Genomic DNA, 15662 nt, shown 5'->3' on the forward strand with positions numbered 1-15662 from the left:
GGCCGACGTGCATCTGACACTGACATTGACACTGACACTAGCAACAGGACAGAAGGATGCAATGTGTATACACATCATGATTTCTGTTAATCTATAGAGCATACGTCAATGGCATTGTTTTGCTCGTGGCACAAAGAGTCGCATCATCAGACTTGAATGGTGAGGTGGACTGCCAGCGTCCAAGTCGTGCACTCTGACACGACCGAAGCCATTACGAGGAAAGTGGGCTGTGTGCGACGGTTGGTTAAAATCTGTTGGGTAGCAGGGTCATGGTACACTAAATGCAGCTAGTAGTGTAGATTGAGCAAACGGGTGGACATGGCACTTGCACCCGACCTGGTAAGTAAGTATGCGGTGGTGTGGGAGTAGGTGCATTTGGTGAGGGGGCGAGCGAGCGAGCGAGTGCGCTACTTCAGACTGGCAAATGTCACACGTGTGCGTCAACGGCGACGGGAGGGTGTGTATTCTGGAAGGCGTAGCAGAGACTTTGGTTGGAACAAAGTTATTTTTTTGGGGGTAGAGTAGGGTAGGAGTAGGCAGGGTAGGAGTAGAGTAGAGTAGAGGGAGTCGATGTGGGTGGTGCGTCTGTTCACCGGAAGCGTAGTGGGGTAGTGTAATGAGTCGGCTAAGCGGAGTAAGCGACGCTTGAGCAGCCGCGTGATTCTAGATGGGAGCGGGCAGTCTTGTCGACGGACACGAGGCAAGGAGCATCCGGGTTGGCAGCCAGACAGACTCGACACCGGACACGGAGAGGTCGAGACGGCCAGAGCAGAGGACACATGTTTCGTGTCGGGTCGTTGAGGGGATTAATGAAGGCCACGGCGCAGCATGAGTGCTTTGTTGTTCCTGCATGGCAGAGACGATTGACGTGGCCGAGCCAGGAGAAAAGAGGCTAGCCGGCAATCAACAAAGAGGCTCAATGACGTGAAATGGCGGGTGCAAGGATGACGAAAAGGAAAGAAAAAAAAGGTGAAAAAAAAGAGAGTGGCATGCAGCTAGGCGTGTGTGCCCTGCAACCGTTCACCGCAGCAGACTCGACGATAGACGATAGACGATAGAAGGTGGACGGCAGATGCAGATGGATGATGAGGACCAACTAGGAAAGGGTGGCCAAGCGGTAGACGGGACGAGAAGAGATCAGCAGGCGGCGAGCAGTTGGACGAGTGGCAGCGTGTTTGAGGGCTTGGGGCGTGGTTGGACGAGGGCGTGGGTGGGTGGTTGAGCATGGCGAGGGGTGCAAAGCGGTGAAAGATGGGCGCATGCACCAACCAGCCTGTCTCAGCAGTGAACGGCTCGCAGCCAAAGCCAGTCAAAGCCAGCCAAAGCCAGCCAAAGCCAACCAGGGCCGGGCAATGCCGGTTTCAGCTTGGCCGTCGACGCCCACTCGAGCTGCTGCATGTTGCGCATCTGAGGCGGCCGACGACGACGACCGTGCCAGTGATCACCACCAGGGAGCACGGCCGGCCATGACAGCCCCGTCTAGAGTGTCGTTGTTGTTGTTGTCGAGGCGAGGCGAGGCGAGGCGAAAAAAACTCTACGATGTGCAGAGATGCATTGCAGGGCCGCGCATCAAGCGGGCGTGGATGGCATCGAGTGGATAACCACCACCACCACACGACAATGCATAGTATACGGCGGCGAGACTGCCCAGACAACTTCTGAGTCGGCCATGCATGCAACGCATCAATCAGGACGACTGGTGTGCAGCAGCTTCGCCACCACGTCCGCCGCCATGGACCCAAGATGTGGGAGAGCCCAACCGATGCAACGCATGGCATAGGGCAGAATATAGTACGCGCCGTTTTGAAATTTTACGGCGGGCGGGCGGGGAAAGGTTTCCTTGCCTGGTTGCTGTGTCGAAGCCCGAATGCGATGTGCGCCTGCATGCCTGCCTGTCACTCTCCCTCCCTGCTCCCTCAATCACTCGCTGCCAATCTGCCACTGTCTGCTCGTCTGCGCCCGTCTGCGCCCGTCGCCCTGCACACCAGCACCGAGCCCGTCATACTCTGTCTGCAGCTTGCTTGTCTCGCATATCCTCAGCCCCCCGTCCTCTGCTCCCTCCCTGCCCCGTCTTTGTTTTCCCTTTTTTTTCCTCCCGTCGCCTTGCTTGCTACTCCTACCTAACCTCTGCATCGCTGCCGGCATCCATCTCCTCTCTCTCTCTCACTCACATCCACCCATCCACTCACCCCTCCTCCACATGTCGCCCGCTGGCCCTGACACGGCCTCGCTCAATCACACACCCCTGCTAACAATGCGCTCTCCACGTCTCGTTTGATTGCCCACCACCGCCCCGCCGCTAGATATTTTTGCCGACTGCTCCCTGCCCTCGACAGCCTGTCCGCCCTGCTCCCAATTCTCACCACCATTTTTTTGCAATCTGCTCCCCCTGCCGCCGCCGCCGCCGCTGCTGCTGCTGCCGACATGGCGAGCGCACAGGATCTGCAGCCCACCTGCGAGGACTACGATTCCGACCAGAGCGAACAAGGCTACGAGTTCCCAGGCCGCTCCCCGGCCAATGCTGCAAACGTCTCCACCAAGCGCTCTCACCCCGAAGACTTGAATAAAGAAAAGCCGCCCCCTCAGGAGCGCGTGCCTACCAACCTCGACCTTCGCTCCGACTCAGGGTACAGCAGCTACACCGCCGCCACCGTGAGCAGCACTAATTCTGCTCAAAGTGCCCCGTCCCAGCGCAGCCCTCCTGCTGCCGCTCCCCCTACCGCCCGTCCAGAGGCTCCTCAACCACCACCACCCCAACCTCAGCAACAACCACCCCCGCCCCCCTCGACAAAGACTAGACGCCCTACCCAGTCCCACTCGGAACAGTCGAGACCCAAGTTGACCTCGCGCACCACATCGCAGTCGTCCAAGCCCCTCGTCAAGCAACGCCGGCCCACAATCACCCAGGACCCGCGCCCCGAACGCTCCGAGCGTGAACGCCGTCGCGACAGCAGAGTCGAACCTGAATGCACCGATCCCAAGTGCACCACCTGCGGACCAAACGCCATTCCTCAACACATCAGGCCCAGCATCAAGCCCACCCAGTCCGCCCGCGACATCGACCGTCTCTCGGCTGACACTCGCTCCATGCGTTCCGATCCGGCCTACTACCAGTCACCACCTTCGCCTACCCAGGTCCGCCGGCCCCCTACTTATAGGCAAGAGGCTGCCATTGTCCAGCCTGCCGTAAACCCCCGTCGCCGCCCTTCGACTTCACGACCGCGCCCAATGTCTTACAACGGCGAGCCCAACTCTCAATACTACACTCCGGGCATGCCCGCACCCTACCCGAGCCCGCCCCAGGAGCATGGCCCGCCTCCCTCCAACTCTGCGCAATGGCGTCAAATGCCCCAGTACCACCACATGGGTGGCATGGCCCCTCCAGTAGTTCCCTATGGTGCGCCCCAGGGCTACCCAGGGGCTTATCCCTACAACCACACGCCTCCACCATACGATGGTCCGCAAAGGCCAAACATGCCGCCTCGTACCTCATTTAACTCTGCACGTAACGGAGCTGCCCCTCTCATCACCCAGGCCCCGTCGCGTGAACAACAGTACTCGGCAAGGTACGGTCAGCCCCAGAGCGCCACCCAAGCCAGGTTTCCACCGCAATTGCAGCTCCAAGAAGGCGCCTATGAAAGCGAGAGCGGATCCGAGACCGGCTCATCCGAGGAAGACGACGACGAGTACTATGAGCAGCCCGACCCCAATGACCCTCGCAACCGACGTGCCCTCATGGCACCCGCACCACCAAAGATTGAGCAAGCAAAGCCGAAGTCCAAAAGCAAAAAACAACAGCGACCCCCCATGCGTCACGCCAACACGACCCAAGTGGTTGACGAACGTTCTAGTCGCCGCATGTCTGTGTCTCAGCCTCCTGCTCAGCCCCAGTCCCTGGTCATTGATGAGCGTCGCAGGAAGCGCTCTTCAAGGACTATTGAAGAGCCTTCCCGCCGTGCCTCCGTCAGTCGACCGGCTCCTCCCTCCCGCCAGATACAGTCCGAATACCCCAGCCACCGTGGTCAGATTGTCGTCGCCAACTCGAGCAAATCTGAACGCCGTCGTTCGGCTCAGGTCTATGAGCAGGTATACGACCATCACCTCGAGGACAAACGGGCAGCCAAAGCCGCCAGGGAAGCTAAAGCCCGCGCCCGCGAGGAAGAAGAAGCCCGAAGAGAGCAAGAACAATACGAAGCCGAGCTTGCTCAGCAGAAACGTCTCAACCGAACCTCCAAGCAATACTACCAACCCCCAGCAGCGTTTGACAGCGACGAAGAGTCTGAATCAGAAGAATCTGAAGACGACCAATATCTGCCCGAGGCACCGGCACCACCTCCTCCTCAGGCCCGCCGCCGCCGTCCAACTGACGCGGGCAAAGGCAAGGAACGTGTCCTCGAGCACAAGACCAAGCGCATCGAGAGCGCCGCCGAAGAGTACATTAGTGCTCGCCGCGGTGCTCCTGGGCCCCTGAACGATCCTATTCACAATGCTGCACGGCACTCGAGAACCATTTCCATGCCGTCTCACTCTGGCTCTTCGGGAAGTGAGAGAAGCCGAAGCAACCGCACGGCCGTCACCAACGAAAACAACGAGATTCGCCTGCGAGTCGATGCAAACGCTCCACTCAGCTTGCAGTTCAATGGCGACATGGAGGGTCGCACTCTCCGCATGATTCCGGCCGAGAACGGCATGGCTGATCTGGTCATCAGCGGAGGGCGCGACCGTGAAAGTGTTTACCATAACAGCGACAGAGGTAGCATTGCAGACGACCGAAAGGCATTGGTGCCAAAACAGCCGCGGAGACAGGCTGAGGAAATGACCGAAAACAGTCTACGTAGCTCCCGCAGGAGGCGTGACAGCCAAGTAATACGAGAGCAACGCATAGAACGGAGCAGTGGCCAACGACCTTTGCGTCAACGCGCCCACACTAGCTCCTACTACGGCGAATAGGCTTCTCCGAACCTTGAGCAGTCTGGCTTGCTGCTACGATGCACACGACCACTTTTGGCTATTCTTCAGCACTGTATACACGACTACTGGCTACGTGCCCCCCCTTTTTCTCCTTCATCATACCAAAAGTTTCTGTTTCGTTATCCTTTTTTTAGCGGGTCGGAAATAGGTTGAAACAAAAGCTTTTGCATGGACTTGGTTGGCTTTTCTATAAGGCCAAACTTGTTCACGAACAAAAAGTTTTGATCGGTTGGGCTTGGATCGCGTTTGTCAAAACTGGTTTTGATTCCCCAACTCGCGCGTTTCATGTTTGGAGTGTTTTGGCTTGTGTTCCGCCCTCACAACGACTCAGTATTTGTCCACCACACAGTAATATTGGTTGTTAGATTGGAACGCTCACGCAACAAACACCACGAACATGGCCCGCGAGAAAATGTGTCGCACCATTACAGGAATGCGACCTCGTATTCAGCCGTGTGCTTGTTTCCTCGTGCTTTTTCCTTCTTTGCTGTTTTGGTAGCGTTCGCAACTTTTGTTTTTGATTTCTTCCTTCCCTTTCTTCCTATATTATCTCTCTGTTTGTTGTTCTGGAGTGTTTAACAGCACGCGCGCAAAAAACACCCTTGATAATTTTTTTCCCTCTTCCAGCTTCGCACTATACCTGCTCTCCCCGCGGAGGTTATTCGAGCTTTTTACTTTTTACTTCTTCTTTTGTTTTTCTTTGTTGTTTTGCTGGTGGATGGTAATACCCTTTCCCTTGTCATATCTGTTTGTTGTGTGGCTGGATCTACGTGGCACATGGTTCGGAAAAGGTTATTCTTTCTTTTCCCTTTGGCTGCTTGGAAAAAGATGAAAGAAGAAGTTTTGAAGAAAAAAAGTAAAAAGGCTGAACCTATGCGTTGGCAACTGAAGGAATGGACGGGGAGGAAGCTATGACGCTTTCATGACGGTTGATGATGGGATGGCCCAATGGAAAAACGGATGAGCTACGTAGCGTTTTTGAATGTTTTGTTTTTTCCTACTTCCTGTCGTTGTTTTTTTCTTGTTTCCCCTTTTTCCTTCCATAGCCGAGTTGACACGTCGATGATGGACCTGGATGGGTTTGTGGTACCTGTCAAGCAAACAACAGCCGATAGGTACAGGAACAATCCTGCTGGTTTTGTCATCGACGAGAATACAAGTTGTCCTTGCTCTTGTCCTCCTCAAAAACTTACTACTCTTGCTTCGCCCTTGATATGCATGATTATGTCGTACATGTTTATATAATCAAAGTAACTTCCGCGGAGAGAGGCAGAGCCACATGTCGCATACATGATGACTAGCACCCATCGTTTGATTCGACTCTCCATCTTTTACCGCCCTTACCAAACAAATTCCTCTGTTACCATCCACCCCTTCCCCTTCTTCTTTTCTTCTTCATCTTCGACGAGCCGGACAAAAAAAGCGACGACATCCGTACTTCTTCCCGAGCCCGGAAAAATGATACCCTATTTACCTTTCTTTCTTTAGCCCCCTTGGTCTTCTTCCCCCGCACTCTTACCCATCATCACTATGGCTCGAGACGAGAGAAATGAGGGTCAGAAAGCCCTCCAAGCGCCCCCTTTCTTGCATATCCCGCAAAAAGAAAAAGAAAAAGAATGAGTAATTACGAGGTTAGTTCTGTAACTCTTTTGGAGTCAAGATGGGAGCATGTGTATCGTTTTTTTTTGCTTGGTTTCGTGAAAGCAGATATATGTAGTGTGAGAGGGACTTGTTTGCTATAGATAGTTGGGATATAAGGGTACCCTTTAGTATGGTGACCGGGTTTGGAATGAGGGCACGATTTAGTTTGACCGATGTTTCCTGTGTTTCTCCAATATTCTTTTTTTTCTTTCTTTTGCTGGGTGTGTAGGGTCTTGTGGTGTAAACCATGGGGTTGCTTTTATAGATTCTATAAGGGGGATTTATTGTGTTTTGGTTCTTGGATGGAGGTGTCTTGAGAGGAAAAGTGTGAGAGGAGAGAGAAAGGTATTGGGTAAAGTGGTGTGAAGCGTAAATGGCATGAGACGTTCGAGACGTTCGAAAGATATAGGGTGCAATCAGGTCTTCTTTGCTTCATTTGGTGCATTTGAACGCGAGGCTCGATGGGTGGTGTATTACGTATTCGTTATGCTCACGTGTCGAATGAAATCGACTACCCGGGCTTCTATCACATCGCTCAATTACGTTACTAAACCACTTACACCCCAGCTTCAAGCATAAATATAACAAAACGGCCCCCCAACTGTACTCATCGCGTCCCCAATCGTAATATTCGGGTACCCCACATATTCTCCCATGGTCAACGTATCCCCCAGTGTAGCATTCTTCGCCGTTGTATCCCCAATACCACCCGCACTTCCAGCGAGAGCCCTCTCGCGATTCTTAAGATCGAGATTCTGCCACGTCCACCACACACGATCAATCATACCGTGGTGAGGATAAAACGCTGGATCAGCAGGACTATTGTAGAAATCCGAGCCTGCATCTCCGCCAATCGTGTAATCTACTTTTCCATCAGCAAATGAATCTCTAAGAAAAATGGGAGAGATTTTTCGAGTAAAACTTACGACCACCAGTATGCACGCCCATGCGGCCCTCCGCAAACGCGCCCTGGTACTCTCTCTGAAACTTGGCAATGTCCGTGTAATTCTTGAGGAGCCTGACGACTTCAGCGTCGGTCGTCGCATTCGCAGCTTGTTGTGACATATCGCGGCGGAGACACCGCGGGTTGTAGCCTAGCCCGTTGGCTTGCGGGTTCTTTGGTAGACCGCCCCCTGGAAGCTGGAGCATCGTTTGTAGAGGCCCCATGTTGATTTTGAAACTACGCGTAATTCGTATTAGATCGGGGCGTGTCTACCGAAATGGGAAAGGTAAAAGGCATAGTAGCACTTACTCTTTGAATGGACCCGATGTCACACATCCACCGCCTGAACCTGGTGCGAGGTGCATGTAGCAGGGCCCGGCTATGCCGTCCCATGGAAAACAAGAATAGTTTCGCCCGGGGACGTAAGAGCCGTCGCCAGACATGCTCGAGGCGCTGCCGTCGAAGAAGGGACCGCTTTTTGGGTCGGAGGCGTAGTGTGCCCAGTTGTAGTATGGGAAAGTGCCTTTGTAGTCACACTCTTCTCGGATCATTTGTTCAAAGACCCAGGTGAAGTAGCGGTGCCATGTTAGGAAGTTACCAGTGCCGTGGATGGTAAGCGACTGCTGAATATGGGTGACGACTAGATCGTCATAGCGGCTCTTTGCACCTGGAGCGACAGAAGCTGGTGTCTTTGCGGGGAGCTTGTGGAGGCAGTTGACAGCGTCGGTGAAAGCAATTCGCTCTTTGGGGGATAGTGTTGCCCTGTATTACCTATGTCAGTGACATTACGTCTCAAGCCATGGTACCAACTCACCACTCCCTGCGAACCGACACTTTATCCAATGTACAAGTCCCAGGGCTCGGAATGCCATTCTTAGCTAAATGAATCCCCAGCTTGATCATGCCTTCTGCAGCAAGCTGATCGTTCTCCATGAACTTGGCGCTAGCGCTGCCGGCCAAGGCAACGTTAAGATAGGTGGAAATCTTCATTGCAGAGTTCGTCTCGATGGACAGACGTATTCGCTACTGTGAATCTTGAGCAGCGTGCTACAATGAGCTATGGTGAAGAGCGTGATGTTCGACGTACTTACCATTGAGCTTTATATAGTGCAAAAAGAACTTGTGGCAAGCAGCCTGAATTACCCGATCATGGCTAGCTTTGTTGCTGGAGGGCAGATAGGCAGGATGCAGCTCATTTTGGCGAACCAGAGTCGGTGGCATCAGGCTAGCTCTGTGAGTACGGATCCGCCTACACGGTGGCAGACCAGGGGCGATATTGTTTACCGAGTGGGGCGAGTAAGGCCTAAAAGTTCTTTGAGTAGCATTCTTCCAATCTGCGATAGAAGAAACTTTACGTAGCTTTTTGCGTGTAGTACGAAGAATATAATATACGAGACCATTGAACTTTTCCAAGTTCGCCAGACGAAGACATTTCTCGCAATCTGAAACCTCGTTGTGATAGGAGGGGCTGGCCGGAGGAAGTTGCCTCATCCTGCGACTGTGCCACGAGGATACATATGAGTGTTGAGTGATTAATCAATGGTCGAACCACACGATTGCCGAGACCCATGTGGACGGTTCGAGAAGGATGTAAGTAGTTGTCTAGTGCGATTATACACTTACCGGGGGGGGGGCCGTCAACGGGTGAGGGGCGGCACGGAAGGGACGGCATAATAAGGGTAACCGAGCATGCTAACTCTATCAAGTTCAGACCATGCCATTCTGCCAGATCCCTTGCTTAACGCTTGCAGCGTCTAGTCAAATTGCGCCTCGCGCATTTGAACACCGACGGCTCAAACACAAAAGATCCCGTGGCATGAGAGATAAGTCCGGTCCATGAATCGTACGCATGAGATTTTGTCCAACTGGAGCCATCGACAAAGCGAATTGCAGCGGTGAGCCCCTGAATATGACCACGGCAAAGTGGCAAAATCGATAGTAACAACAGCTCCCGGTATGTGGCACAGTCGAACTACCTATGAGAGTCCCGCGAAGATTAGAGTAGGAGCCAGAGGAGCAGAAATACTCGGAGAATCTCTCCTATCCCAACACCGCGTAATGCGGCGTAGACTTTAAGCATGCCGCTTCGAAACTGCCTACTCACTTCGGTTCCGATGCTACGGAATACAAGCGTGTCAAAAAAGACCAGTCCTTTGCCTTCCTAGCCAAACATACGTGACGTTTGTAAACTGTGCCGTACATGATTTTGAGGTGACGAAATAACACGAATAAATAGTGCTGGCAGCATGACTTACTGCCTCTGAAAATCTCATCCGTCCATCATCGCCTCACAGTAGAATGTCTTCCAGACGTTTGCTTGCTTGTTCGATACCGCAGTATGTGTTGGCAATGTTGGTCGCTTTGTTGCGCTGCTGGGTGCGCTTGAAAATTGTTAAATCTTTTGGTAGAGATGACTGGGTGATGATCAGTGCATTGGTACGTATCGCAGATTGGAACCTGTCTCAAATCGGTGTATTGATGGATTGATCACAGATACCTGCAACCGCGTGTTTTGTGTCCTACATGACCGAGATCTCGCTTGGGCTAGGAAGTCAGGTTGATTTACTAGAAGCCAATATGCCAAACTACCACAATTTGCTTCTGGCTCGCCTTTTGCACCAGGTGTTTGTGGTATTGGCATTGGGCCTGGTAAAAGTATCGATTTGTCTGTTCCTTCTTCGTCTGGTTATGAAGAAGCTATACATCCGGGCCCTCTGGGGTATCATCATATTCATGGTCGTCTTCACGATCGGTAGTGTGCTATCAATCGTGAGTAAAACCTTCTGTAGATTGTGCGATCTCATGGCACACCACCATGAGTCTACCTTTTTCTAAACATGGCTGGTATTTCAGATTCTCCAATGTATTCCAATTTCAGCAGGATGGAACCATTCTATGCGTCCACCGCCATTGGGAGTTGGCAACGCAAAGTGCTACAGCCTCAGCACGTTTCGTAAGATCGGACTTTTCAACGGAGGTATAGACACACTATGCGAATTTTTTTCTGACATCATTACTGACGGCGCAGTGATTCATATTCTCTCGGATATATTGCTTGCTCTTCTGCCGACTCCTCTTATTTGGAGACTGCAGATGGTCAGACGCGCCCGCTTCACCTTGATAGCGGTCCTTTCCGTTGGCATCCTTGCGGCAATTGCTGGCATAATCAGACAAGTTAGTGTCGGTCCAATTGACGAGTATGACGCGTATTCGATTTGGAACTTTACTGAATTGCATCTTGGTGTCATTGCGGCTTCACTACCAGCACTTAAACCGATCTTCAAAAAGTTCTTCGAAACCATTGGTACAAACATAGCAAGGACGCCACGATATGGACCGTCCAATAGTATTGTAATGTCACCATTCGGAAACACGGCAGCTGCGAAAGGGGGGTGGCAAATTGAAGACAATAGCGACGTTTCCATGTTGTGTCCTCCAGACAACATTCGTGTGACGAGCGTAGTGCAGGTTCACCAAGGATGGTCGCGGTCGTGAAGCTGTCAGTCAGAAGAACCAAGCAACCAAGTCTTGAGAATAGTGTACGATGAAATAGCTCAAGATATCCTGTATACGTAATGGGAAATGAAGAGAGGGTGATGGCTCGCTCAAGCAGGCCAGTCAAATCATGCAGCGTTGCGAACAACCGGTTTGTGGTTATTCTATTCCGAAAGGTTCGATGAACATTATGTAATGTTGATGGTTAATAATGATATGAATGGTAAGTAGGGGGGTGGGAACGGTTGTTTGACGCATGAAGAGTTGATGGGATACTGTTGTGAGGGCAACTGCGATCTTTGTGCCTTATGCCAAGGCACTAGTAAGGGATTGTAAGGAAGTGACTATAAGAGTGGTGGGATACACTGTTCCTTGGAATTTAGAATATAGCGAGAGATCAGTTTTGTATTCAGTTAAAAGTACTTCAGTCAGTGGCGGGAGAGTGATCATAGTCTATCATAGTATTTCCTTGCACCCAATAACTGGAGACATCACGTGACCATGCAGCCTCCAACTCCATCATCTGCCTTCATATCCCAGAAGTAGTCGAACGAATTTACATCCGTTTTTTTCTGTTACAACAGTGAATATTATGACAGTCAAATTGCCAAGATGTCGGAACGAGCCGCTATCGGCTAAAGCGCTTAGATGAAGTGGATGCTTTCCCTACCAGGCGGGTGTACTGTTCTCAAGGATAGTCGTCTGGCTACTGATTGGCTTGAACGCCATTCTCGGTACATTGTCAAGGGTCTTGGGCCCAAAGGTCTGGGTTCCTTATTGTGCAACGATATGACATGATGATACAGATGATCGGCTCCACAGCATTGTTGCCCAACGAAACTAGCAACCCCAGCTCTCATGGAAGATTGTAGTCAGCTTACCCAGTCTCGTTGGGCACAGAAAATGAGCGTTGTGTACAAGGTCTTCCATGGCCATGTATTTGTATTTCTCATCACTCCAGAAATTAGTCGCAGCCTAAAGGGTTGGATCAGCTCGGCCTTGTATTGTGTGGAAGGCATGGGTGCTAGGCAAGTATAGCGTGAATGCGGGGGAGGGACACGTGTGTAGCAGCCGCCAAATTATTTGCGAAGATTATCGTGCGGCATTCCCGCTAGGCCAGCGTGAGGGTGCCCAAGCATGGCATTCTTGGTGGCTAGATAGACAAGTCGGAGGCTGAGATGCCCATGGTCTGGGGAGAAGCTAGCGGGGTTGGCTGCATGACGTCATTGTGCATTCTACTCCCCCTTTGCTGGCCCGGCTCACACAGCACATTCATATCCCGAGAGGGGCGGTCAGCCAGCTGCGGCTATGCTTGTCTTGATGCTTACGCGGCGTATCGTGCAATCAGCTGCTCTCGATGCTAATGCACGGCTAATCTTAGGGCTCAGATGCGACTCGCTGCGTCGCAAGTTAAGCGGTACCACAGTGTGCGTCATTGTGCGCGACAAGAACAATCGCTTTAATCCCGCCCTCTTCACCTTCATCCCGTCGTGTCATTTGCTACTTCAAAACTGTGACTACACGCGCTAGAAGAAAAACAAAGAGCTGGAGCATTGCGGGGCTCGAGTGGGTGCGCTGCTGATATACTTCTTCAATTCCGCAATTCGCTTTCGCTTCTTCTGCAATTTGTATTTGGGGAGTGACGTGCGAGTAAGAGAACGGCCCCAGGATAACTGCAGCGAAAATGAACTACGCGTCGTGGATAGAGGAGAAGAAACTCAAGGTACATACTGGCGACATGCAGTCACGCGGTCAAAGCTGACTTTGACACGCTCAGAAAACCTTCATTGTAGCTACATTAGCCTCCACTCTCGTCGGCACCTTTACGGCGTCTCTAGGTCTATGGGAGCGCATTGCGGACAGACGTGCTCAGCACAGACAGAAACAGCGCGATATTAAACAGGATGGCGAGATCAAGGAGTTGAAGATGCAGTTTGAGGAAGCCCAGCAAAAGGCAGAAAAAAGACAGGAGGAGATTGATCGGCTCCGCAACGGCCGAGGACGAGATGATGTAGGAAGCAACTTTGAGAGAGACATGATGATGGTGCAGAGAATGTACGATCAAGGCTACGGTCGTATTGGCAGCCGGTTCGCGCAAGGCGATCGTAAGTGTCTCACTCAAAGACAATAGGCCCCGTGCTGACCTCAATGCAGCAATCATTGAGAACCAGCTACAAGCGCAAATCATAGCGCTCCAGCAGACAGTGATTAGTGTACTCCAAGACGCTCTTTATAGCGATCGTCAACTCACCCGCGCTGACATGGCGAAATTAATTAACGCCTCCAACGAAGCTCGCGAAAATTCCCTCGAAGCCCTCCGGCAAGCTCAACAGCGATTGGGAGGTTCACAGGTCAGCAACGGCTCTCATCGATCTGCATCGCCCTTGCGTTCTCTTCCGCCTCCACAACGCGCCCCTTCCGCTGTTCTAGATGGACCCGAGCAACTCTTTTGCCCTTATGCTCTAGATATCCAACGCATGCAAAATAAGCCCCTGGCCGCTAGCTTCGCCCCAGGAGGCAGCTGCGTATGTCCCGCCTGTGGCCTCCAACTCGACGTCACCAGCGAGGACTTTTGGATGATCGGAAAACGCACGCCCATCACCGTCTGGGACAAGACCACCGGCTACGAATCCGAAGTATTCGACACCCGTGAGTTCCGTCTCGCACAGCGCTTCGTTGTCCAGTGTCATACACCAGATGGCGAGTATGCGTGTACAATCTGTAGCAAAGGTCATGAAGTAGATGCGATTTGTCGAACTGTGGAGAGTCTAGTCAAGCATGTAGGCACATACCATGATGCAGCTGAACTGGAACGCGAACCAGATCTGAGGGAAGTAAAGGTGGAGACTAAGCGGTTGAGCTTACCGGCGCCCCCGCCGCTATCAAGTGAACCACGACCATTACTCAGGGAGGAAGTGATTTATCGCTGATGGTCTAGGACATGAGCCCAGTGGAGTAGCCTTGGACATAGAGCTGGAGCACTATGAAAGTGCCGCTTGGCTTCGTGACTGCAAATGGCTGACATGCTTTGCAAGCCAGTCTCTACCTACACTGCACGAAGGGACAAATAGTTGTTTGCTCATTCAAGAAGTTTCTTTCACGTCTCTCATCATTTTATATCACCAAGCTCAGCGGGGGGGGGGGGGGGGGTTTACCCCGTTGCTAAGCCTAATGCTTAGTATACATTAGTTTCCACACCCCATATACGGCGTAGATTAGCAAGGCCCGTCATGAGTATGTAGACTATATTATAACTTTGATGTCTCCGAAGTTTCCTCTGGATATTCGTAACCAATACCAACAGGAGTCCACCAGGGGTAGCCTTCAGGAGTATTTCCAGAAAGTATACCAGTAAACGGTGCATACGGTGAAACATTATCGTCATCGATCTTGTGGCCTAATAAGGCGGTCCATCCAGTGATGTTATCATCGTATGACCATGAGACCAGTTGCTCAATGGTCTTGTCCGGAATAGTGGTGCGGTCATCCAACATAGGGTAGATCAAAATTTGTTTGGCTAGCGGAGGGGACAATCCGCGATCTCGAGCCATCAAAGCCACACCAGCGGCTAGACCTCCCCCAGCACTGTCTCCCATGACTCCAACACGGGATAGAACGATATTGAAATCCTTATGGTGTTCTTGCAACCAAAGGAGGCCTGCATAGCAGTCTTCAACTGGGGTCGGATGCGGATGTTGTGGGGCGACACGGTACTCTGCAGCAAAAAAGGGCACACCTGTATTGGACGTGTATTTTATCAATGCTCCCCGGTAGATTTGAACACCTCCAAGAATCATGCCTCCTCCATGACAATAATGGATTGCTGATGTAAGGCCGCCAAATATTTGACTCGTTTTCTTTTGATAAAAGTATATGGAGAGATTCTGCCCATCCTTGGTCGTGAACTGGTACTCAATTTCTTTAACGTCGTCCATGTCAGGTAAATTGTTGCAGCTGCTACTCAAGAGCGTATTGATAGCTACACGTCTGGAGGTTACGTCGTGGACTGGACGCTTCGGGGCAGCCGCTATGACTGGTATCATGGGCTCGATAGTCATATTAATATTCGCATTCCAACTGACGAGGCATGGCTGCATTGGATTGGGCAGCAAGAAGTAGTGTTGGGTAATGTGGATGAATCCTTCGCTCGGAGTTTGGTCTCAAAATGACAGGACTTCCTTTTGTTTTTGAGCATCTACGTTTCGGTTAATAATGACAGAGTGGAGATTACAAGCACTCTCGGGGTATGTTACTGGGAGAAGGTGAAGGTTCGTGTAACACCTATTCTACTACGGCACAAAGGTAAGCTCGGCAGGAGGGACTGGGGCCTCGTTGACACCACCTCGGTTGCTCGTCATATGCTAAGCATATCTACTACTTACACGTGACTGAACGACGAGTTAATTTCCCTTTCGCCTCGTATCAATTATTATCTAAGCCGACGAAGAAATGTGCCGCACTGGCAGTAGGTTCAGTTACCTATGTAGTCTGTCATTGTTGATTACTATCTACTGATCTCTAGTCTAATCTGAAACAATTTGAGTCGAGGCTGCCAAATGCTTCATTCGACGTTTCGAGATTCCATCAACTCGTGAGAAGGGAATGAGGACGT

At 51.6% G+C, this 15662-nt stretch overlaps 8 protein-coding genes across 8 annotated transcripts; 4 read left to right on the forward strand and 4 right to left on the reverse strand.

Annotated features, from left to right (window-relative positions):
• Nucleotides 1-440: 440 nt before the first annotated feature.
• COCVIDRAFT_87025 (hypothetical protein) lies at nt 441-779 on the reverse strand (the record flags this gene model as incomplete). The annotated part of the gene is made up of 1 exon (XM_014705862.1): nt 441-779. A coding segment is annotated over one exon (339 nt), but the record flags the coding sequence as incomplete, so codon positions are not given.
• A 1645-nt stretch (nt 780-2424) lies between these two features.
• Nucleotides 2425-4950, forward strand: COCVIDRAFT_86993 (hypothetical protein; the record flags this gene model as incomplete). The annotated part of the gene is made up of 2 exons (XM_014705863.1): nt 2425-2627; nt 2679-4950. 2 exons carry the CDS (start codon nt 2425-2427, stop codon nt 4948-4950), a joined length of 2475 nt encoding a protein of 824 aa, XP_014561349.1.
• Nucleotides 4951-5910: 960 nt separating this feature from the next.
• COCVIDRAFT_86728 (hypothetical protein) lies at nt 5911-6216 on the forward strand (the record flags this gene model as incomplete). Its single annotated transcript, XM_014705864.1, has 1 exon — nt 5911-6216. A coding segment is annotated over one exon (306 nt), but the record flags the coding sequence as incomplete, so codon positions are not given.
• Nucleotides 6217-7181: 965 nt separating this feature from the next.
• On the reverse strand, nt 7182-8545 carry COCVIDRAFT_12071 (hypothetical protein; the record flags this gene model as incomplete). Its single annotated transcript, XM_014705760.1, has 4 exons — nt 7182-7474; nt 7539-7792; nt 7865-8317; nt 8370-8545. The coding sequence occupies 4 exons, from the start codon at nt 8543-8545 to the stop codon at nt 7182-7184; spliced, it is 1176 nt and encodes a 391-aa protein (XP_014561246.1).
• A 57-nt stretch (nt 8546-8602) lies between these two features.
• On the reverse strand, nt 8603-9046 carry COCVIDRAFT_86994 (hypothetical protein; the record flags this gene model as incomplete). The annotated part of the gene is made up of 1 exon (XM_014705865.1): nt 8603-9046. One exon carries the CDS (start codon nt 9044-9046, stop codon nt 8603-8605), a length of 444 nt encoding a protein of 147 aa, XP_014561351.1.
• An 807-nt stretch (nt 9047-9853) lies between these two features.
• On the forward strand, nt 9854-11050 carry COCVIDRAFT_33690 (hypothetical protein; the record flags this gene model as incomplete). Its single annotated transcript, XM_014705866.1, has 3 exons — nt 9854-9991; nt 10088-10324; nt 10409-11050. 3 exons carry the CDS (start codon nt 9854-9856, stop codon nt 11048-11050), a joined length of 1017 nt encoding a protein of 338 aa, XP_014561352.1.
• A 1684-nt stretch (nt 11051-12734) lies between these two features.
• Nucleotides 12735-13980, forward strand: COCVIDRAFT_22646 (hypothetical protein; the record flags this gene model as incomplete). The annotated part of the gene is made up of 3 exons (XM_014705788.1): nt 12735-12773; nt 12828-13155; nt 13205-13980. 3 exons carry the CDS (start codon nt 12735-12737, stop codon nt 13978-13980), a joined length of 1143 nt encoding a protein of 380 aa, XP_014561274.1.
• Nucleotides 13981-14439: 459 nt separating this feature from the next.
• COCVIDRAFT_68804 (hypothetical protein) lies at nt 14440-15096 on the reverse strand (the record flags this gene model as incomplete). The annotated part of the gene is made up of 1 exon (XM_014705867.1): nt 14440-15096. A coding segment is annotated over one exon (657 nt), but the record flags the coding sequence as incomplete, so codon positions are not given.
• Between the last annotated feature and the right edge of the window lie 566 nt (nt 15097-15662).

Source organism: Bipolaris victoriae, assembly GCF_000527765.1.
Source record: "Bipolaris victoriae FI3 unplaced genomic scaffold scaffold_6, whole genome shotgun sequence".
In the NCBI taxonomy this organism is placed as follows: domain Eukaryota; kingdom Fungi; phylum Ascomycota; class Dothideomycetes; order Pleosporales; family Pleosporaceae; genus Bipolaris; species Bipolaris victoriae.